General features: G+C 46.7%; 1 protein-coding gene across 1 annotated transcript in view; it reads right to left on the reverse strand.

Moving 5' to 3' along the window:
- The window catches only part of CACNA1F (calcium voltage-gated channel subunit alpha1 F), a 191,664-nt gene that overhangs the window by 66,135 nt on the left and 100,806 nt on the right, over positions 1-24,723 (reverse strand). Inside the window, exons 12-14 of the mRNA XM_069748245.1 lie at positions 18,060-18,086; positions 9,129-9,289; positions 8,369-8,594 (exon numbers count right to left, since the gene is read on the reverse strand). Of these exons, the coding sequence (XP_069604346.1) occupies positions 8,369-8,594; positions 9,129-9,289; positions 18,060-18,086 (414 nt within the window). The remainder of the gene's footprint in view (positions 1-8,368; positions 8,595-9,128; positions 9,290-18,059; positions 18,087-24,723) is intronic.

The raw sequence follows: 24,723 nt of genomic DNA on the forward strand, positions 1-24,723 counted from the left end.
TAGAGAAGCCATATCGAATCAGATATTATCATTATAATACATGTGGTAACAGAAAATAATTAAAAATACCGTACCTCTCACTCCCATAGGACGATATGTCTCCTATTAACATAGTGACATATAGATACGCACAGTCCAAGGTATTCATAAGAAGATTTGCCCTTTAGGGTATGTGCACGCGTTGCTGATTCTCTGCGGATCCACAGCGTTTTTTGAGGTGCAGAAACACTGCAGATCCGCAATTGATTTACAGTACAATGTAAATCAATGAGAAAAAAAAATGCTGTGCACACTTTGCGGAAAATCTGCTGCGGAAACGCTGCGATTTAAAAGATGTAGCATGTCACTTCTTTTTTGTGAATCTGCAGTGTTTTTGTACCCATTCCATTATAGAAAACCAAAGGGGTAAAAAACGCAGCAAATCCGCAATAAAACAGCAGCAAAAACGCACAAAAAACGCTGCAGAACCGCACAAAAAATGTGACAAATCCGCAGATGCATTTTCTGCCAGGAGAGGCAGAATCCGCACCAGAAATTCCAAAGCCTAATCCGCAACGTGTGCACATAGCCTTAGAGGCTGCCATTCTTCCTGCAGCTCTATGTAAATCTGCTCCTATTGATGGTAATTGTGTATAATGAACCCTTGGGCAATGTGTCACTCACTACCCCTCACACAAGGGTCATCCCCTACCGTTTTCAGACTCCTGAATGGTTTATTATTTGTAAGAGATTTAGCTAGAAGGGAAATCTGAAGCCCACACAAGCTTGGGCCTTCAGGCAGCGCGCCAGATGCCGGGCCTCGGCTGCGGCCATTCCGCCGTCGTGCATCCATCCGCCAGGTTTTCCCTCCGGCTGCTCTGCGACGGGAAACCTCCGCAGGGGTGGTGACTCCGAGATCGCTGCAGGGAATGCGGGTCTATGCCTGGCCGGGTCGTCGCCATGCGGTGGCCTGGACGTCGCCATCTTTGTCTCCTCCTCTGGATCTTCTTCCCAGGCTCTTTTCGAGGGCGGTCCCGTGTCCATTGTCTCCACCCTCCATGGAGGATGAGAAGGCGGATCTCCGCCGCTGACGGATATGCCCTCAGGATACAGCAATGCTTAGACTGGGCGGCCATTATCTTTCGCGCTCTCCAGCGTACTCACGCCCACTTCCACGCCATTCTTCTTCTCCTGCGCTCCTTGTGGCGCGGCAATGGTGGCGGTTTTGGCGGGAATCTTGCGGCAGATAGCAATACACAGTCCTTGCAATAAGTCACAGTCCAACACGTTTCAATCACAGTTCCAAGGCACAAATGACCTGCTTCTCAAGCTTAAGTAGGATCCTCTTCGTGACGCCAAGTTGGAGCGCCCCCAGACACAGGGCCACGAGTTCTCGGTACCGGGCCTCTCTGGTTCAGTTCTGAGGCTGTCACGGTGGCTAGACCCGGTCCGCGACCCTGCTAAGGGGCGTCCAATAAAGGTGGTACAGTCTGTCAAGGGTTCGTGACGCCACCTGTGGTGTTCGGTCAGGGTGACCGACGCTGCTGTGGGGTCCGCTGGGGTGATGGAATGGCAGCTGGATGGTATACCTTCCCACAGGTGAAGTATATCCCTAGGGCTTCCCAGTACGATAGATGGTAATGGTGTGAGGTGCAGTCAATAACGAGGACACAGGGTTGCAGTCTCTTTACCTCTTTACTGAAGACTTCAGGATCCACAATCCAGAGCACGCTTAACAGGGCTATCTGAGACTGGCCGGTCCGATGGGCACTTCCAGAGTTTCCTTCGCAGATGGAAATCGTTGCCTACCACTAGCGCCTGTTTGTGTTGTAGTCCTACCCTGCTGAGCATTCGGAATAGTCCTCACAACTGCTGTTCTCGTTCGTTCGTTTTCTACAGCTCTCTCTTTCTTTAGTTTCAGATGTTACTAGTTCAACGTCCCCCAGATATATTATGGCTAGGACGCACCCGTATGATGGGAAGGCCTGGAGTTCTTCCGGGACCCTAGAGACGCCCCTCTCCCACAGTTGCCCCCTATGTCTTCGTAGGTGTTTAGGTGAGACAGCCAACCTATAATTAACTGTCCTGCGGAGTTCGGAGTAAGGCCTAGAGTCAGTTACTCCCGCGGTGTTCCGGCCACCGGCTACACGCCTCAGTAGGATGTTGCCTCGGTCTCACGGCACGACTCCTACTGGTACTCCTTTGTGCTTGATCTCGTTTACACTGTTTCACAATATCCTTCCCTTCGTGTCTCTCTCTTAGATACTGCCGTGGGGTGTGCAGGCGCGGTTCCGTTACGTTCTGTTCTGTTTGCTAGGCACCTGCCAGGTTCCCACGCCTGACAGGGACCCCACTGTGTCTTCTCACTGCAACACCCCTTGCCACGGGATGTTGCCTGAATCCAACCCAGTCAGCTTCTGACTAACTTCCTCCCCGACCCCTGGCTTTACCAGTGTGAGGAGTGGCCCAATAAATAAAGCCTTTTGCTCCCCCTAGTGGCCGGAGTGTGAAGTGTAAAGTGTTCTGGTGATACCTGGTCAGGAGAACTCCTTTAGTGCCATCGGACGTACCATCACTCCCCTTAGTGGCAGAGCATCATACTGCAACGACCAGGTCTCTGGGGCGCTGCACTTTCACCTAGCATGATCGACAGCTCCTCAGTGCCCCTCCTCTCTGCTGCTGAATCTCTGCCCACCTAGTCTTAAGAACTCATCAGTGTCACTTCATACTGCGGCTATATCTCCATCAATCTTGCTTGATAGACAGTTGCTCAGTGTCCCTCCTCCCTACTGCAGCTGAGATGTCACTGGTTTACTGCAACAGAGAGAAGACAGAAGACTGCAGCGCCTGATTTCTCCTACTCCTGCACTGATTAGAAGCACTTCACCTTCATATTAAAATGGTGTCAATTTCTTTGAGCAGTGCAGGGGTTAATCTGCTCAGTTGGGAGCTCCTGGAAGCTTTCCTGTATTAAGGCTTTTGGATCCTGGCTAGCACCCATTGTCAGAGCAAGCTTATGCTGCATGGCTGGAGGTTGTTGGTGGTTGTTATTGGAGAAGGCGTTTGGTGGATTTATCTGAGACTGTTGCTAGGTTTTGAGTGTGTGATAATTCCCATTCTTCTTCTACTTTGGTTTAACCTCATCCTCCACTCCCCGATCCATTCCTCTGTTGTCAGTAATACGGGGAACAGGGCGAGCTAGGGCGCCCCTAGCGTTAGAGACAGGGAAGGAGCCCCTGTTCGTGGGACACCTGACAACAGAGTCATGACATTAGCTCTGCCCAAAACCGTTTTTTGATCCATTATAGATCCTATCACTGCTCTGACAGGGCAACTGCAGCAACTCAGCCAGGAGGTGGCAGATCTACGCACTGTTGTTTTACAGCACCCTAACACATCAGGTTTGGGGACCATTACTCCCAGGCAACCCTTAGTGGAGCCCAAGACCGCTTTGCCTGACAGGTTCTCTGGGGTACGTGACAAGTTTGTTGTTTTCAGGGAGGCCTGTAAGTTATACTTCAAGTTACATCCTTGTTCCTCAGGAACCGAGGAGCAATGGATGTGGATAATAATCTCACTCCTTCAGGGTGACCCCCAAGCATTGGCATTCTCTCTCCCGTCTGACTCCTAGTGGCTCCAGACGGTGGAGGAATTTTTTCTGGCACTGGGTCATATTTACGACGACCCACACTACGTCAGCTTCGGCAGGGAGACCGGCCGCCGAAGAAGTATTGCTCAGAGTTTCGGAGGTGGTCCACTGACACTAAGTGGAACGACCCCACGCTCCACAGCCAGTTATGTGAAAGGCTATCAATAAGGGTGAAGGATGCATTAGCCCTGTATGAGACTCCAGTTTCCCTTGAGGCCACCATGTCTCTGGCTATCCGGGTGGATCACAGTCTTCGCCAGAGACATAAAGAGACAACCCAATGTGCGGGAGGTCCGGAGACAAGTGAAACCTAGTCTGAGTCATCTAAGGAACCCATGCAGTTGTGTGCGGCAATTCGTTCTGGAAAGCAGTCTGTTTGACAGAAAGGGGATTATGTTTTTACTGTGGTGGAAAGGGCCATTTTGTAGGCACGTGTCCTTCCCTATCTCACTGTAAACGGCCGCCGGGAAACTAAGGAGTCCGGGTTGCGGGGAGGTTAACAACCCAGGTGTACATATCTCCTCCGTAGGTAGGACATAATTTTTCCTGATTGCTTAAATCTATCTGGGCAAAAATAAGGTGATTGTTTCTACCTTTCTGGACAGTGGGGTGGGGTTTAACTTGATCAACGCTAGGTTCATCCAGGGCCTCAAACCACATACTCTATTCCAAATGGACATACCCATATTCTCCATCAACTCTGAAACCTTAAGACAGGGATATTTTACTCAAGTTCTCCAAGGGTTACATCTACAGGTTGGGGCCATGCTCTCAGAAAGTATTGACTGTTATGTGCTAGAGGGTCTCCTCTCTCCTGTGGTTCTTACACTTCCATGGCTCACTCTGTACAACCTGTGGTACATTGGCAGACTCGGTGGTGGTAAAGTGGAGTGAGTATTATCAAGGACACTGCTTGGACATCCGGCTTGTAAGGGTGGATAGCTAGTCTGTTCAGCAGTCTTATTACCTGCTTGACTTAGAGGATGTGTTTTTGGAGCAGGGGTGCCAAGAACCACCTCCAACATCGTCCTTATAACTGCGTCACTAATCTTGTCCTTGGGGCCAAGCTGCCAAAGAGCAGACTGTATAATATCTCTGGTACAGAGAGGCAGGCCATGAAGGACTATATCGCAGAAAGTTTGGCAAAGGGTCATATCAGACCATCTTCAGCTACCATTGCTGTGGGTGTTTTCTTTGTAAAGAAGAAAGACGGGGGGTTACACCCTTGCTTAGATTTCCGCAAACTCAATCAGATCCTGGTCCGGGATCCATATCCGCTCCCTCTCATCCCGGACCTCTTTAATCAGAGTGTAGGAGCAAAATGGTTCTCTAAACTGGATCTCAGGGGGCGTATAATCTCATTTGTATTAAATGGGGGGGATGAGTGGAAAACAGCTTTCAATGCGCCTGAGTAAACTATGAGAACCCTGTGATGCCATTTGGGTTGACTAATGCTCCCACTGTCTTTCAGGACTTTGTAAATTACATCTTTAGCCACCTGGCAGGTAGATTTGTGGTAATCAATCTTGATGACACATTAATTTATTCACCTGACCTTGAGTCACATCAGGTACATGGTCCTGGGACACCCGACAATAGAGTTGTGACACTCACACTGCTCAATACAAGCTGCAACTGACAGACAGGCTAGTTAGGCAGACACTGAATACACTTGGACTCATGAGACTTCATCCTCCTCACCGGGACTCATAAAATGGTCACTGTAATATTAGGAATAGACAGTAATTCTGACATGGATTTTTAAAGTAAATACATCAGTCTCCCCATGTCTAAGAAATCTATTTATCTATTTAATAAAATGTGAAGTTTGTTTTGTAAAATCTAGTAACGACCTGGGCTTTAACTCCTTACCGTCTGCAGCATTTCCTATCTTTTACAGCAGACGCTAAATTACTGCCATTATACGAAGAAAATGAGGAAGAGAGGTGCATGGAAATTATCAAATGTCAGGCAGGGTGAGCGATAACAGAATATAGGTTTCTACAAATGTATCTGTAGATGTCAGCAGGATTTCTGGAAAATTTAAAGTTTGTGTAGTAGAAGCCTCTGAATTAAGGCTTCATAGAGACATATTGCAGCATGAGGCCCATAAAGGAAACGGAGAACTGATCCGAAGATGAAAGTGTCCTGATGTCCAGCACCCGCTGCTCTCAACACTCAATATTACACAATGAGATCTGTGAAAGCAGCTGGGATTTAAAGAAGATGGTGGATGCAGTATGAATCTCTGGATTCAAAAATGTTTAATGGTTCACTCCCATGCATGATGTGTGTCACATACTGTAGCATGTAATATGTAGGAAATCCTAAAGGTTAAGGATACAAGTGGGTACGTTTTTAGATTCAGATGCCTGTGACAACACAGCAGCTAATCTTAATTATCCAGATGTCTGTTTTCAGTAGGCTAGGAGGCATAGACTATTATCTTTATGTTGACTTTTGAATTTATCTGTATATTTTGGTTGGTCAAGAAACACAGACTGTCCGTGTGAGCTTTTAATATGGATTCCTGAGTTGACGTTTGTTGCATCATTTTGGGTTTGTTATCTTGGATGACAGGGATGCATGGTAATTAAAAATAGATGTTTGTTAATATGTTGATTCCACATTGTACAAGGCTAGCTATCTTGTTGACATGCAAAACAGAGAAGGACTAACTATGCATATTGATTAAATACTCAAACAATGAGAGCTAATCTCATCCCACCTCCCCCCTCACCTGTGGATGATGACCTGATCCATAGATGTCCTTATAAATAGGGATTTCTATTGATCTGCACAAAGAATCAAGTGACTTGCCAGAGCAACAGCCAGGACAGCAAGGCTCCATCAAGAGGGACACAGATTTGGCATTCTACAGGATGTCAACTTAGGGAACCATGGTCCCAGCTGAAAGAATACAGATTTGCTCCATTGACCATCACTGAATCCAAGGATACGTTTGGAGAATCCAGGTTGGGACCATCCGTTCACCTGGCTCCATGGAGATGTTCAGAGAAGACCAGTTGGGACCATTTGGTCACCTGGCCACATACCTCAATGGACTGTCAGCTTCCTAAGCTTGTCATTACCTCCTCTGTGTGCATGCCCGCCAAAACTGGGGTATCACTGCTGGGGGTAATCAGCCCTGAAAACTCCAAAGTCTCAGCTGCTCTAATCCTGGCAAGTCAGCGGAAGGGTGAAACTCTCTAATTTTGCACCATATTGTGTATTTTGCTGGGACTGTTCTATGTGTTATTGTCTGCTTTGTGGGTCAATAAAGTATTGCCACACTGTTTTAACCTGACCAACTGTTGTCTGTATAGTTTTCTGCCCATAGGAAAAGAGAGTGGGCGCTGAGTGGGATGAGCCCCGGCCCATATGGTCTCGGTCCAGGAGACTAGGGCATTCGCTGACCCCTCCGTGTCTCCACAATGACGCTTTGTAACATTGTAGAAATGTCCTATGTCATATGGAAAGGGTCATACATTTAAAGTAGAGATTGGAAGGCTACTAGAATTGAGCAAAAATACCTGATCGACCCTGGTCCTGTTCAGTCCACCAAAGCACCCCACTGGCATTCTGGGCATGTCTAATGCTTCCTAGGCCCAATATCATGACTTCCCAGTCAGGATGCCAGGCAGAGGATTGCAGACGAAGAAGTAAATGCTCCACTGGTTCTGACTGCCATGGGGGACGGACATGGACCCCAAACCAGGGTAGTTTGAATCTTTTTGCTTAACGGTAGTTACCCTAAATATACGACCCCTCTCTATATAACTTCAGACAACATTTTGCAATGTTGCAAATTAGGAGGACCGAACTAGATGCTGAATTGGGCAGTTCAAAACTTTTTGTTTATCTCTAGTAGGTGGCACTAAAGATTCCGATTTCTTCCTGCTGGAGAACTCATTTGCATACTTTTTTTTCTACAAAAGGAGGAGATGCAGCTTCCAATGTGTGTTAAAATATCCAAACTTTATTTATCACCCATTGAAAATGGAGCAAGTGTACATGCTTTGTAAAAAGTAGGGGAGAAGAACCTCCATGGAGTCTTCACCTCCATGAGATCTTCACATCCACTTTTTGCAAAATATTTACATCTTTTAATTTTTTAATGGATTATAAAAGTTTTGAGATTTTAACACACACTGGAAGCTTGATGACCTACCTTTCCTAGAACATGGTTACGTGAACGCCATGCAATGGCGAGTTTTCTGGTCTTCCTACTGATTGGACTGATTTCAGAAAGGGTGAGCTACAGTATTTTATTTATCTATTTTTTTTCCCAGGGAGCATTCCCTGTCCTATAGGTCTCTGGATGTCTCCCTGCGACGATCACAAAGAGTGAAATCCTTGGTCCAAGCATTGACCCCAAGAATGGGTCTAACCTCTCGAGAAATATGAGAAGAGCAAGGCACTCCTAAGACTAAGCCCACTGTATTCCTTCTTAGGCTCTAGTAGCCACATGGCACAATATTTTGGTATCACCTGGATTAATAGTAGAGTGGGCCTGTCGCCATATTCTGCTGCCATTAAACATGGCCCCACAGCATGATAATTGGTCTACTGAGATGAGAGTAATGTGTCCACCCTGTGGTGACCCCGATCTCTCAGTCTAACGGGTCAAAAGGGGCTCACATGTGTTCTCTGCCGCTATGCAAAATTGCAATCCTTTTACTGAAATAACGGTACACACAGAGGCTGATCTCGTGTGACAGCACACCTCGTCCTGCTGACCTTGTCACCTTGAAGATCCTCAGCAGCCGCACACATCGAAGCACAGAAATTCCCAGTGGGGACATGATATCGAACTCAACTAGGACCGTCTCCAGGATGCCACCGCATACCACAAAGCAGTCAAATCGATTGAAGAAAGACACGAAATAGGCATGGATTCCCAGACTGTACAATTTCAGGAGCATTTCCACAGTGAAGAGCGACAGCAGCACCTTATTAGCATAGCCTGGAATATAAAAAAGGGCGATTTATGAGAGGAGGAGTCATATGGATTGAGCACAGGTAAATCTACAGGTAAATACATCAAGTAGATATGTTCCCTACAACTTAAAAGGAGTATTCCAATGTTGTCCATTTATGAATGGGGATAAAAAGATCCCCTTAATAGTTTTTAAAGGGAACCTGTCATGTCCCGAAACGCTTTAAGTACATCACAGCATTTTGACTGACAGCCTGCTCTGAACAGATGCACTGCAGAGGCAGCTGTCAATCAAAGTGCAGGGCATGTTTCCAGCTGCCGCTCACTATGCACTGAAAGGTGACTGTAGTCACTCTAGGACTGAAAGCCGGTGGCTCCCAGTCGGAATAAAGTCAATTTTCTCCCGGTAGCCCTATTTTCAGTAAGGCGGCATGAGGCATTGGAAAGCTATTAAGCAGGAGATTACCACTATATCTGCAGGTGAATAGCATTTAGGGACATAACAGGTTCCTTTTAACACTACATATAATCAAAAATTGATCTGTTAGTCAAGCCCCCTACCTTGTATCTGGGTCAGCCATTCAGGTTGCCGGTAGTGCTCGGATGCAATGGTAAGAGTGTTCAGAAAAACCAGGAGTAAAACCATCCAATAGAAAGTGACAGATTTTACCGCCAGACGACATTTTCTCCGGAAAGCTCTGTTCCATCTTTTTATCTTTCGACTATTAGAGAAGACATACTGTTACAGAACCCCCCAGCACCAAGAATGTTATGCAGTATATGTATGTATAATAGTTTCCATGTGAAATGCATCAGTCCACAGGCTGCGCCCCTGGACAAGATATTCTCTTTCTGACCTCCCCCCACCTTTGTAATTCCCACAGTAAATATTGGCAGGCTCCGGCCCCCTGTGGCTATTGTAATGTAGGTCTGGCCTGCTGTGTTCCTATTGGCCTGCCCTGTGTATCTGTGTTATATATTCTGTGTGCTGTAAATAAAGGTTGTTCTTAGACTGGAAATAAGTGGAGAAGCAGTCAGCTTTTATATGTTCTCACGTAACCAAGGAATTCCAGCCAGCTTCCTTCATTCAGAATCTACATTAAAAGCAGAGTGGACTTCCTGAAACATGGGGTGGTACTGAAATAGGTACCCCAGCTTGGTAGACCCCGTTACACTGGTGGCAGACAGCGGGATGTGATATCCCTTCTACAGGAGGAAAGGAATGAATGGAAGACAACTACCAGAAGTTGAGGACACTGAATTCCAGAGGGAGGTAAAGAACAGACTGGCGTTCTATGGCCCAAACCCTGCAGTAGCGATCATACGAGAGGTGATGGCTGATGTGCGTACTGATCTGAAGGAAGAGATGGCCGAGCGGACCAGGATAGAGCTAACCAAGATGGAGATGGCAGAGCGGACCAAAGTGGAGCTGGCCAAGATGGAGATGGCAGAGCGGAGAGAGGAGAGTAAGTGAGCAAGGGGAGCTCTGGCCTCCGCCCAGGTACCTTCAACAGTAAGCCACAAAAAGATCCAGTATAATGCCTTCCGACAGTTCGGGGAGGCAGAGGAAGACATTGATGGCTTTCTGCAGGACTTTGAGCGGCAGTGTGCCCTTCATCAAGTGAAGCCGGAGGAACAGGTTCAGATTCTGGCCAGCAAGCTGACAGGCCGGGCAGCGGACGCCTATCGCACGGTACCCGATGAGGACTGTATGGACTATGAGCAGATCAAAGAAGTGATCTTGGCCCGGTATGCGCTGACAACAGAGGCATACCGCCAAAAGTTCCGCAGATTTATAAAACGAGTAACCGATACCCACGCTGAATGGGCTTGTAAATTATGGCAGTCACTGCTACAGTGGGTACAAGGGAGCCAAGCAACCACTAAGGAGGACGTCCTCCAGCTCTTCTTGTTAGAACGATTCTTTAATGGACTAAACCCCGAGACACAGGAATGGCTTCGGGACAGGCGGCCAAGGACTCTTGAGGAAGCCGCTCGTCTGGCCGATGAACATCATGACGCCAGGAGGCCTCAGTTGTCCGGATCAAAGATGGTCACTAGGGGTCCGCCCATGGACCTGGAGGGCCCCAAACCACTGAAGATTGTAGGGGGACCAGCTAGAAACCCGGTCTACCACAGTTCTCCTGGGGCGCGATGCCACACCTACCATCAGCTGGGCCACCTGCAAAGACAATGTCCCAACTGGACTCAGCATACCCAGTGGCCAAAGGCGGGAACAGCTACCTTCCGCCGGGCCGCTGTACACTGCTACCAAGGCGAAGCTGACCCGGCATTCGGGGTTACAACTAACCAAGGGGTGGAAGACATGGAGGAAGTGCTGCATGAAGTAGATCCCGTGCAGGCAGCCCGGGCAGATAATCGACAACAGCATTGACAGGTCGTGTGGGTTAATGGGAAACACATGCAGGGACTAAGAGATTCCGGAGCAACTTTGACCCTTGTGAAGCCTCATCTCGTCCGGGACCAAGAGAAGACGGACCGGACAGTGGCAGTCCGTGTAGCAGGGGGAGCCATCCATCGACTTCACACTGCCAGGATTCACCTGAACTGGAGAGTTAGGGATGGCCTTGTTGAGGTCGGCTTGATGGAGGATTTGCCTGCAGACGTTTTGCTGGGAAATGACTTGGGGCCCATGTTGTCTGCCTTCTCGGTTGCCCCTCTGGCTGAGACATATCCTGTGACCACCCGGAGACAAGCTCGAGCTGCGGAGGCGGAATCACACTCAGAGGAGACCCAGGTAAGACATCCCAGCCCTACACGTATTCCCATAGCCAGACACATTTCTTGGGCCACCCCAGATGAATTTAAGAGGGAGTTACTTGAGGATCCTTCATTGGAGGGATATCGTGAGAAGGCACAGGAGGGGAGAGGGGTACTGGAAGGGGAACAGTTTATATGGAAGCAGGGACTCCTCTACCGGATCAAAGAGCAGCACCACACAGGGACGAGCCCCACTATAAAACGACAGCTGGTAGTTCCCAAGAAGTATAGGCAGGAGTTACTGCGAATCTCTCATGACATACCCTTGGCCGGGCACTTCGGCATCAGTCGCACCAGGCATCGTCTGACACAAAACTTCTTTTAGCCGGGGGTAACCTATGATGTTCGTCAATACTGCCAGACCTGTGACAGTTGCCAGCGCATTGGCAAGAGGGGAGATCGATGCAAGGCCAAATTACGCCCCCTCCCCATTGTGGGGGAACCATTTAGCCGAGTAGCGGTTGATCTGATAGGGCCGTTAGCCAAACCCAGTCCATCAGGGAAAAGGTATATATTGACAGTGGTAAATTATGCCACATGGTATCCAGAGGCGGGTGCGTTACCTAACATACTGGCAGAGACGGTGGCGGCTGCCCTGCTCCAGGTTTTCTCACGGGTTGGATTTCCCCAGGAGATTATCTCAGACCAGGGTACCCAGTTTACAGCAGAGGTGACCAATCAACTGTGGAAGCTGTGCGGCGTAAAGTCCATTAGAAGCGCCCCGTACCACCCGCAAACCAATGGGTTGTGTGAACGCTTTAACAGGACGTTAAAACAACTCATTGGGACTTTTACCAGGACCTACAGGGACTGGGAGAAATTCTTGCCGCACCTCCTGTTTGCCTATCGAGAGGTGCCCCAAGAATCCACAGGGTTTTCCCCATTCGAACTGGTATTCGGGAGACGGGTAAGGGGACCCCTAGACTTAGTGCTAGAACACTGGGAAGGGGAGGGCACCATAGAAGGGGTACCTATTGTACCCTATGTGCTGGAATTCCGGGACCGCCTACAGGAACTGACCCAGGCTGTACGTGGGAACATGCAGGTGGCCCAGCGGCACCAGCGCGTATGGTACAATCGGAGGGCCAGAGAGCGCACCTTGGAAATAGGGCAGAAGGTCCTGGTGTTAGAGCCCACTAGGCAGAACAAGTTCCAAGCTGCATGGCAGGAGCCCTACCAGGTAGTGGGGAAAATAGCCGACACCACCTATAATGTCGCCGATTGTGACGACCACAGGGTTATCCGCATGTTCCACGTGAATATGCTGAAGCCCTATCGGGAGCGCCCTGAAGAGGTAGTGACCATCTGTGCACCTGAAGCAGAGGATTTAGCCGGACTTCCCTTGCCTCATGTCTTAGGGGAGAGGACTCAGTCTAAAACATGGGACCAGGTACACTGGGGTGAAGACTTAGGTCCCCGGGAGAGACAGCAGGCAGAGGAGTTGTTGAGGCAGCGACAGAGGATGTTTTCGGGGAAACCCGGGTACACTCACCTGGCACAACACAAGGTTGAGACCCAGGATCAGACCCCCCAGCGGCAACCCCCCTTCCGCGTCCCTGAGTCTGTACGAGAAGGGATGCGACAAGAGATACAAAAGATGTTGCATTTAGGGGTCATTGAACAGTCAGATAGTCCCTGGGCACCCCCCGTAGTGTTAGTGCCCAAGAAGGATGGGAGTACATGGTTTTGTGTAGACTATCGTAAGCTCAATGAGAAAACAGTGATGGATGCGTATCCCATGCCGCGTGTGGATGACTTGTTAGACCGGCTGGCAGGGGCAAAGTATTTGACCATCGATCTATGCAAAGGCTACTGGCAGATTCCCCTTAGTCCTGATGCTATTCCCAAGTCGGCATTTGTCACCCCGTTTGGCTTATTCCAGTTTCGAGTTATGCCATTCGGGATGAAGACTGCCCCGGCGACCTTCCAGAGGCTGGCTGACCGACTTCTGGATGGTCTCCAGGACTATGCGTGTGCCTACCTGGATGACATCGCCATCTACAGCGCGACATGGGAAGAGCATCTAAATCACCTACAGACAGTATTAGACAGGATCCACAAGGCTGGAATCACCCTGAACCCAAACAAGTGTCACGTGGGCAAAGCAGAGGTTCAGTATTTAGGGCATTGGGTGGGAAGTGGGAAACAGAGACCAGAACCAGCCAAGATTGAGGCCATAGCCAAATGGCCCACCCCACGCACTAAAACCCAGGTCATGGCGTTTCTAGGGACAGCGGGGTATTACAGGAAATTCGTTCCCAATTACAGCAGCGTAGCTAAGCCCCTCACTGATCTGACCCGTAAGAACCAACCCCGCCAGGTAACCTGGACCCCAGAGTGTGAGGAAGCCTTCCGCCAGCTAAAGGACGCCCTCACCAATACCCCTGTATTGGCCGCACCCGATCCAACTAAACATTTCCTTGTCCATACAGACGCTTCTATGTTTGGATTGGGGGCAGTACTAAGCCAAGTCGGACCGGACAGCCAAGAACACCCGGTAGCTTACCTGAGTCGGAAACTACTGCCCCGTGAAGTGAGCTATGCGGCCATCGAGAAGGAGTGCCGGGCAATAGTATGGGCACTCAAAAAGTTACAACCATATTTGTATGGACGACAGTTTTCCCTCCTAACGGACCATAATCCCCTAGTCTGGCTTAATCGGGTCTCCGGAGACAACGCCAGATTACTGCGGTGGAGTTTAGCCCTACAACCTCTGGACTTCACCATCCACTACCGACCCAGCAAACAAAACGGTAACGCCGATGGACTAAGTCGACAAACGGAACTCGTACCAACCCCATAAACGTCGGTCATCCCCAAACCAATCCGTTAAGGATCAGACTGTGTATGCCGATCGCGTCGCTGAAAAGGGGAGCCGTGTTACAGAACCCCCCAGCACCAAGAATGTTATACAGTATATGTATGTATAATAGTTTCCATGTGAAATGCATCAGTCCACAGGCTGCACCCCTGGACAAGATATTCTCTTTCTGACCTCCTCCCACCTTTGTAATTCCCACAGTAAATATTGGCAGGCTCCGGCCCCCTGCGGCTATTGTAATGTAGGTCTGGCCTGCTGTGTTCCTATTGGCCTGCCCTGTGTATCTGTGTTATATATTCTGTGTGCTGTAAATAAAGGTTGTTCTTAGACTGGAAATAAGTGGAGAAGCAGTCAGCTTTTATATGCTCTCATGAAACCAAGGAATTCCAGCCAGCTTCCTTCATTCATAATCTACATTAAAAGCAGAGTGGACTTCCTGAAACACGGGGTGGTACTGAAAGAGGTACCCCAGCTTGGTAGACCCCGTTACACATACGTTTTAATAAAAGCTGACTGATATACCGGTAATGCAGATACATGAATCTGTTCCAAGCCTCATGGCAGATGCAGAGTCAGGTGCGGCACATGTGTTTTCTGGGTTCCATGCAGTATAGAATGTAAGATTTGATACAGATTTTTCACTGCATACTTGTAGATTTTGATATGGATTTTACCCTACGCCTTGCATAGCGTGCAATCTACAATCGATTCTGAACAGAGAATTGATTTGCTGCAGACTTTAAGGATATGTTCCCAAGTTGCATCAAGTTTGAAATTTACAGGATTTGCACATTTTATTACAAAAAATAAGTGGGGAACCCTTCTTTAGCAAATGGTGATATCTGTATTCAAATTTAAACCAACAGCATAAGTTGACATACGGGTGTGTTCACATTATTTTTTTCTTTTTTTTCTGGGTTTTCTGCTTCGAAAACTCCACAAAAAAACAGTGTGAACACACCCTATTGTAGATCTCAAACTTATATGAAGCAGAAAATCTGTTGTCTTTCTGCTAAGTAGATACTTAAGAAAAATGTAGTGGGTTTAATGTGAATTTAAGGGCTCATACTCATCTGTGAGAAAAACGGATGGGTACAATCCGATACAAAATTGGATTGCACTCTGAGCAAAGTTTATCTATGAGTCCCTGCTCATCTGCAATTTTTTTCTCAGGATAAATCGGACTAAGAAAAAGTTGCAACATGCTGCGATTGTCCTCGTATCTTGGATGAGACTCGCCAATGCAAGTCAATAGGTTTGATAAAAAATTGAACAGCACTCAGACCATGCGTGTGCCGTCTGATTTTTATACACCCATGTCCTTGAAAACCCAACATTTTAGCAGCCGCGTACAGTGAAATCACAGCATGACCCCAAAAAATAGAATGGACATATACATATAGAATAGGTAGATGTATGTCAGTAACATATATAAAATTAATAACAGCTCGCAGCTGTCTGCCTAGCCTTTGCTGGTTATTAATTATAGGGGAACCATACGTTATTTTTTGGGGGGTCCCCATTTTAATGATCTGGAAAAGCTAAGTATACAGCTGTGAGTTGCTATGAAAAGCCAGGGAAGCTCCATGGGTATTACCCCCTTCTCAGGCTATAAACATCTGCCCCCAGTTTTCTGCTTTCCCTCTGCTGGTTAATACAATTTTGGGGGATTCCACTCCATTTTTTGTTGCAAAGTAATTTATTTGGTAATAAAATACATGTACAGTAAGCTACACAGGCACTGTACTAACTGTATATCTCACTCACATATTTATATCCATCTTTCTGTATCTATCTATCTATCTACTATATAATTGTCTAAGGGTCACTTCTGTCTGTCTGTCTTTCTGTCTGTCACGGAAATCCCAAGTCGCTGATTGGTCGCGGCCAGCTGGCTGCGACCAATCAGCGACGGGCACAGTCCGGCAGCGAAATGGCCACTCCCTACTCCCTTGCACTCAGTGCCCGCTCCATACTCCCCCCCCAGTCAGTGCCTGCCACCCACATAGCGTAGTAGCAGTCCGTTAAACCGACTGCGTTACACTGCGGCATAACGCGGTGTAATGCAGTCTGTTAACGCTGCTATTAACCCTATGTGACAAAACTTTTTACTATTGATGCTGCCCATGCAGCATCAATAGTAAAAAGATCTAATGTTAAAAATAATAAAAAAAATAAAAAATCGTGCCGTTCTCACCTTCCGGCGCCTTTCCCGTTTTCCTCGCGACGCTCCAGGCCATGCATGGCGGTCTCGCGAGATGATGACGTAGCGCTCTCATGAGACTGCTACGTCATCATCTCGCGAGACCGCAATGCATTCTTTGGACCGGAGCGTCGCGAGGAGCATCGCTAAACGCGTTGCCTGGATCTGGGGGCCGCCGGAGGGTGAGTATATAACTATTTTTTATTTAAATTTTTTTTTGTAAAGGGGATATGGTGCCCACACTGCTATATAGTACTTGGGCTGTGTTATATACTGCGTGGCTGCTATATACTACGTGGGCAGTGTTATATACTACGTGGGCTGTGCTATATATTACGTGGGCAGTGTTATATACTACGTGGGCAGTGTTATATACTGCGTGGGCAGTGTTATATACTGCGTGGGCTGTGTTATATATTACGTGAGCAGTGTTATATACTACGTGGGCAGTGTTATATACTACGTGGGCAGTGTTATATACTACGTGGGCAGTGTTATATACTGCGTGGGCAGTGTTATATACTGCGTGGGCAGTGCTATATACTACGTGGGCAGTGTTATATACTACGTGGGCAGTGTTATATACTACATGGGCAGTGTTATATACTACGTGGCTGTTATATACTACGTGGCTGTGCTATATACTACGTCGCTGTGCTATATACTACGTGGGCTGTGTTATATACTTAGTGGCTGTTATATACTACATGGCTGTATTATATACTACGCGGCTGCTATATACTACATGGCTGTGCTATATACTATGTGGCTGTGCTATATACTACGTGGGCTGATGTTATATACTACGTGGCTGCTATATACTACGTGGCTCCTATATACTACGTGGCTGTGCGTGTTACGTGGGCTGTGCTATATACTATGTGGCTGCTATATACATACATACATACATATTCTAGAATACTCGATGCGTTAGAATCGGGCCACCATCTAGTCTATCTATAAATAGATAGATAGAAGAATTTTTCCTTGAAAAACTATGTGTAAATTACATAGAGAATTGTTCTATATAATAGCTCATGTTAAAATCCCATTGCAATTGGATTGCATTTCCATGTAAATCCGATGTAATTAAAATACTAGGTGCTAAAAAAATCGCATTGTACTCACAAGAAAATTGCATGACACTCGTCCCACATTTCTGGACTGGTATAGGATCGTTTTTGTTTTTTTTAAACGGTAATGGGTATGAGCCATTAGGCAGCATATCCACTGTGCCGCAAAATATTTGTGACTTGCAGTGATTTTTGCAGATTTTGTTGAAAATTTCACTAGATGCATCGCAAAAGGTGAAGGCCACAATGCATTCTGGACCAATAATTGACAGCTGCACTGGTCAAATTACATGTGGAACCTTTACGCAATGTGTAGATGACATTTTTGAAATCTGATTATCTTTGAGGGTATTGTTTCCTGCTGTGGATTTTACACATGCATATCCACACGAACACTGCAGGTCAGTTTACATGCAGAAAATGTTTGCATCGTGTGCTAGTAATGTAGACTGTCCAAAAGAATTTTCATGCAGAAAGAACTGCAGCAAATGACTGAAATAGACTGTTTTATTTACCTACTGTATATCTTGGCCAGATAAAAACATGTAAAAGCTTGTCATAAATGCAATGTGAGAACAAGGCCTAAAACATAGAGCAGCATTTGCACTACTTACCAGCAACCAGTTTGCCCCAACTTGTTCCTGCATATGCAAAGCAAAACATAACAGGTTAGGTGTAAAAATATAGAAGATGAATTGGTTATAAGCAGCAGTTCAAAAGGCAAGTCCATGATAGAAATGCAAGGGCCAGACTCAGATTTCCACTGTGGATTCAAGTTCTTCTCACTAAATTAGAATATCATCAAAAAGTTAAATTGTTTCAGTTCTTCAATACAAAAAGTGAAACTCATATATTACATAGAGTCATTACAAACTGAGTGATCTATTTCTAGTGTTTATTTCTGTTAATGTTGATGATTATGGCTTACAGCCAATGAAAACCCAAAAGCCATTATCTCAGTAAATTAGAATACTTTATAACACCAGCTTGTAAAATTATTTTAAAATTCGAAATGTATGTTCAGTAAATGCACTCAATACTTGGTTGGGGGTCCTTTTGCATCAATTACTACTGCATCAATGCGGTGTGGCATAGAGGCGATCAGCCTGTAGCACTGCTAAGGTGTTATGGAAGCCCAGGTTGCTTTGATAGCAGTCTTCAGCTCGTCTGCATTGTTGGTTCTGGTGTCTCTCATCTTCCTCCTGACAATACCCCATAGATCCTCTATGGAGTTAAGGTCAGGCGAGTTTGCTGGCCAATAAAGCGCAGTGATACTGTTGTTTGTAAACCAGGTATTGGTACTTTCGGCAGTGTGGACAGGTGCCAAGTCCTGCTGGAGAATTAAATTTCCATCTCCAAAAAGCTTGTCGGCAGAGGGAAGCATGAAGTGCTCTAAAATTTCCTGGTAGATGGCTGTGCTGACTTTGGTCTTGTTAAACACATTGGACCTACACCAGCAGATGACATGGCTCCCCAAACCATCACTGATTGTGGAAACTTCACACTAGACCTCCAGCAGCTTGGATTGTGGCCTCTCCACTCTTCCTCCAGACTCTGGGACTTTGATTTCCAAATGAAATGCAAAATTTTCTTTCATCTGAAAACAACACATTGGACCACTGAGTAACAGTCCAGTTCTTTTTCTCCTTGGCCCAGGTAAGACGCTTCTGGCGTTGTCTATTGGTCATGAGTGGCCTGACACAAGGAATGTGACACTTGTAGCAGATGTCCTGGATACATCTGTGTGTGGTGGCTCTTGAAGTAATGACTCTAGCATCAGTCCACTCCTTGTGAATCTCCCCCAAATGTTTTAATTACTTTTTCTTAACAATCCTTTCAAGGTTGCGGTTATCCCTGTTGCTTGTGCACCTTTTTCTACTACACTTTTTCTTTCCACTCAGCTTTCCATTAATATGCTTGGATACAGCTCTCTGTGAACAGCCGGCTTCTTTAGCAATGACCTTTTGTGGCTTCCCCTCCTTGTGGGGTGCGTAAAAGACTGCATTCTGGACATCTGTCAAGTCAGCAGTCTTCCCCATGACTGTGGAGCTACTGAAACAGACTAAAGGACCTTTTTAAATGCTTAGGAAGCCATTGCAGGTGTTTTTTTGTTAATTATTATAATTTACTGAGATAATTACTTTTGGGTTTTCATTGGCTGAAGCCATAATCATCAACATTGAAAGAAATAAACACTTGAAATAGTTCACTCTGTTTGTAATGACTCTATATAATATATGAGTTTCACTTTTTGTATTGAAGAACTGAAATAAAGTACCATAACTTTTTGATGATATTCTAATTTAGTGAGAAGTACTTGCACATGTCAGATTGTTTCACATGAAAAATCTGCTGTGTGAAAAAAATCACAAATTGTTCTGTCTCCGCCATCTAATATTGTTACCCTGATTATCTGTTTGCGTAATTGCAGGTTTCTCAGTATGGATGTTCATATCTTTATTTGTTTTTAGTGCTTTGGCTCCCTCTAGCGGTCAGAGTTATGTTGACAGTTCAATCTTCTGTGTTTGTATTATCCATGTCTGATTCTCCTCCTCCTTTGCAATGCATTATGGTAGCTCAGCCTCCATTTCCCTCCATTTTTCCTTCCACTTTCTTCAGTTTGCCTTCAAGGAAAGACGCTTCACTTCATCCCCCTTGTGATTGCATTGCCGTTATGTCTTTATGCTTTCCGTAGATATTTCTGCTCCATATTAACCTAGCCTAGCCAGTTGTACTCCCAGTTTAGTCACTAGCTTTTTAAATGTTATGCATAATGTATATCATGTGTATTATGTATCTGTTCTATACCATGCACTGATTCTATGTATATTATTGTTCACAGTTTCACCGCATCAATATACCACTACGTTTAATAAAGCACAGACTCAACCACAGTCTCCTTATTGGACCCCGGTATAGCGGTTTAGCTGACTGTATAGCTACGTATGAGCCTGCCTCAGCTAGTGAGGACAGAACAGTGAAACTGCAGCCATCCAACTAGTGGGATTCAAGTCACCGGCTACTCAGAGACTAAATACAGCTACAGCAATGTCTGCACAGCCAAGCACTTTCCCAAGCATGTCTCACAAATCACATAGGACAAGATCTGTTACTTCCGTCTCCTCAAAGACAACATCCATCAGCAGCGCGGTCGCCATTGCCCGCGCAAATGCTGAAGCCGCCAAAATACGAGCGAGCTTTGCTGACCAAGAGATGCAACTTAAATTAGAAAAAGCACGCCTAGACGACGAAGAGAGAAGGTCGTGCTTAGAGAGAGACGAGCAAGAGAGAAGGTCACGCTTAGAGAGAGCCGACCAAGAGAGAAGAACGCAGTTAGAGAAGGCACGTGTGGATGCCTCCTTAGAAAGCCTAGCAGCAAAAAGGGAAGCTGCCGCAGCCCTTGCCGAAGCAGAATCGCTAGAAGCCGCGCAAAATCCCAAGCTGCATAGCCAAAGCAGTACGTCGAGTCTGGAGTTCCCACTGCAAGACTCACCACAACGCACATCTCAGTATGTTAATGAACTTCCTGATCCAAACTATAACCCTGAACCAGTACCAAAACCAGAATACGACACCTCCAGCGAAGTGAGCGAGAGTCGTCACGAGGCTCAGGACAGAAACAAACTCGAAAACGTGAGGCAAAACAACTCTGCTAATGACTACCTTGCCCCTCACCAGGTAACCAACGTGGATCACCCTGCTGACACACCGTACATCAGGCCGAAGCAATACGACACCGGCTGGCGCCACCCTGAGGACACTAACAGGTACGAACGCACCTCACATCACTATCAGGGCGACCTATCACCAGTATACTCTGCTGACAACCGGTTCACGACAGAATTTGCCAAGTTCTTCACCCGACGTGAACTGGTTGCCAAGGGACTCATGAAATTCACTGACTGAGCTGAAGGCTACAGAGCTTGGAAAGCTTCCTTCCAAAATGTCATTAGAGACTTGGGGCTACAACACAGGGAAGAGATAGACCTTTTAGTCAAATACCTGGGAGAAGAGTCAGTCAAACACGCAGTAAGGATCAGAGACATTAATATAAACCGCCCTGAGACTGGCCTCAAAGAGATCTGGAAAAGGCTGGATGAGTGTTACGGCTCAGCAGAAGTAATAGAAAGAGCCTTGTTCAAAAGAATCGATGACTTTCCTAAAATATCTAACAAAGGTCTCCAGAAACTTAGAGAGCTAAGCGACCTGCTAAAGGAAGTCCAAGTTGCCAAATACGAGGACGACCTACAGGGACTTGCATTTCTCGACACAGCCAGAGGTGTTAACCCTATAGTCCAGAAGTTGCCCTACAATCTACAGGAGAGGTGGCTCACACATGGTTCCATGTACAAGTACAAACACAGCGTTCCATTCCCTCCCTTCTCCGTTTTTGTAGACTTCATACACCAACAAGCGAGAATTAGAAACGATCCCAGCTTTGACTTTGCAATACCATATGCCACACCATCACCACCTGCAAATCCACGCAGAACATCTGTGGCAGTACACAAGACTTATGTTTCTTCTTCAGATTCTAATTACAGGTCTGCTGGCTGCTCCCAATCAGAGACAAAGGTGCAGGACCCTGACAAGCAGTGCCCACTTCATCAGAAGCCTCATCCTCTCCTGAAATGCAGAGCCTTCAGAGGAAAATCTATGCCAGATCGCAGAAGCTTCCTGAAAGAAAACGGTATCTGCTACAAGTGCTGCTCGTCCACAGCTCATCTCGCCAAGGATTGCAAGGTCAGTGTAAAATGCACAGAATGTGGCACCACAGATCATAACACCGCTCTACACCCTGGCCCAGCTCCATGGAGTACACAAAACACGCCAGCTGACAGTGAGCATGGCGGGGAGGAAAGGAACACTGATACAGCTACGCCGGAGATCACTTCACAATGTACCGAGGTCTGCAAAGGGACAATAGACAGTAAGTCCTGTTCAAAAATATGCCTCGTCAGAGTATACCCAAAGGGCCATAGAGACCAAGCTGTAAGACTATATGCTATCTTGGATGATCAAAGTAATCGATCCTTGGCTAGATCAACGTTCTTTGACCTATTCAACATCAAAGGGCCAAGCACTCCCTACTCCTTAAAGACGTGTGCAGGTACTGTGACAACAGCAGGCAGAAAAGCTACTGACTACCAGATCGAGTCTTTAGACGGACAATTCTGCCTATCGCTACCTACGATCATCGAATGTAACCAGATCCCAGACAACAGATCTGAAATCCCTACACCAGATGTAGCAATCCATCACGCTTACTTAAAACGAATAGCGCACCTTATACCGGAACTCGACCATCAGGCCCAGATAATTCTGCTGTTGGGGAGAGATATCCTGCAGGTTCATAAAGTGAGACGCCATATCAATGGACTCCACAATGCTCCCTATGCCCAAAGACTAGACCTAGGATGGGTCATAATTGGCAATGTATGCTTGGGACGCATGCACGCCCCATCTTCTGTGACAAGCATGCTGACAAATACATTGGAGAAAGGACGTCCATCTCTGTTTCAACCTTGTAACAATGAGTTCCATGTCAGGGAACTGCCACACAGCATCCAACTGCCCAACCATTTAATAGACTTTACTCACGACAGCAGTATAGTGTCGGGAAGCTATGAGGATCAGTTAGGGTGCACAGTCTTCCAGAGAACTAAGCAGGACAACCAAGTGGCAATGTCGGTAGAGGACAAGTTGTTCTTAGAGGTAATGGACAAGGGACTCGTTAAAGATAAGACCAACAGCTGGGTCGCACCTCTTCCCTTCAAAACCCACAGACCACGTCTACCGAAAAACAGAAATCAGGCATTACAACGTTTCTCCTCTCTCAAACGTAATCTGCAAAAGAAACCAGAGATGAAAGATCACTTTTTCTCCTTCATGTCAAAGATTTTTGAAAACTGTCACGCAGAACTATCTCCCACTCTCAAAGACTCTGAAGAATGCTGGTTCCTACCCATGTTCGGAGTATACCACCCTAAGAAACCAGGCCAGATCAGAGTCGTGTTTGATTCCAGTGCTAAATTTAATGATGTCTCCCTGAATGACGTTCTACTGACAGGACCAGACCTCAATAACAAACTACTGGGTGTACTTGTGCGCTTCCGTAAGGATTCCATTGCCTTCATCGCTGACATCCAGCAAATGTTCCATTGTTTCCTTGTGAGAGAGAGAGACAGGAACTTCCTAAGATTCTTCTGGTACAGAGACAATGATCCTACTAAAGAAGTCACGGAGTATCGCATGAGAGTGCACATCTTTGGCAACAGTCCTTCCCCTGCAGTCGCCATTTATGGACTCAAACGGTCGGCTCAGGAAGGAGAAGCAGAATACGGAGCAGATGTCAGACAATTCATAGAAAAGGACTTTTATGTCGATGACTGTCTAAAAGCCATGCCTTCAAATGAGACTGCCATCAGTCTTCTCAGGAGAGCCCAAGACATGCTTGCCTGCTCGAACCTTAGGCTTCATAAAATAGCCTCAAACAGCCAAGAACTCATGAAAGCATTCCCTTTTCAGGACCTATGTAATGGTCTCAGAGACCTGGACCTGGGGTCAGACCCCGCACCAATGCAACGCAGCCTCGGGCTTCTCTGGAATCTACAATCAGACACTTTCACCTTTCAGGTCAGCCAGGAAGAAAGGCCTTTCACACGTAGAGGCGTCCTGTCTACCATCAACAGTCTGTACCATCCCTTGGGTTTCGCAGCTCCTGTTACTATACAAGGCAAGGCCCTACTAAGAGACTTAACTAGGGAAACATCTGACTGGGATGCACCTCTGCCACCTGACAAGAGGATCCAGTGGGAAGAGTGGAAGAACTCGTTAGCGGCACTCTCCAACCTGCATGTGCCAAGACCGTACACCCCTGTGCCATCTACTGAGATACAGAGCCAAAGACTGTACGTATTTGCAGATGCTTCTGTCAAAGCAATTGCCGCTGTTGCCTACCTCAAAACTGTAGACTCCAAATGTCAGTGCCACATTGGTTTCGTCATGGGAAAGGCCAAACTCGCACCACAACCAGAGCACACTATACCCAGGTTAGAGCTTTGTGCCGCAGTCTTAGCCATTGAGTTAGCGGAGTTCATCGCATCCAAAATGGATATCGACCTGACACAGGCCAAGTTCTACTCAGACAGCAAAGTAGTCCTGGGATATATCCACAACGAAACCAGGCGATTCTACGTTTATGTCAATAACAGAGTGCTACGAATCAGGAGATCAGTTCATCCAAAGCAGTGGCATTACATACCCACAGACCAGAAT

Source organism: Ranitomeya imitator, chromosome 2, assembly GCF_032444005.1.
Source record: "Ranitomeya imitator isolate aRanImi1 chromosome 2, aRanImi1.pri, whole genome shotgun sequence".
Classification (NCBI taxonomy): Eukaryota; Metazoa; Chordata; class Amphibia; order Anura; family Dendrobatidae; genus Ranitomeya; species Ranitomeya imitator.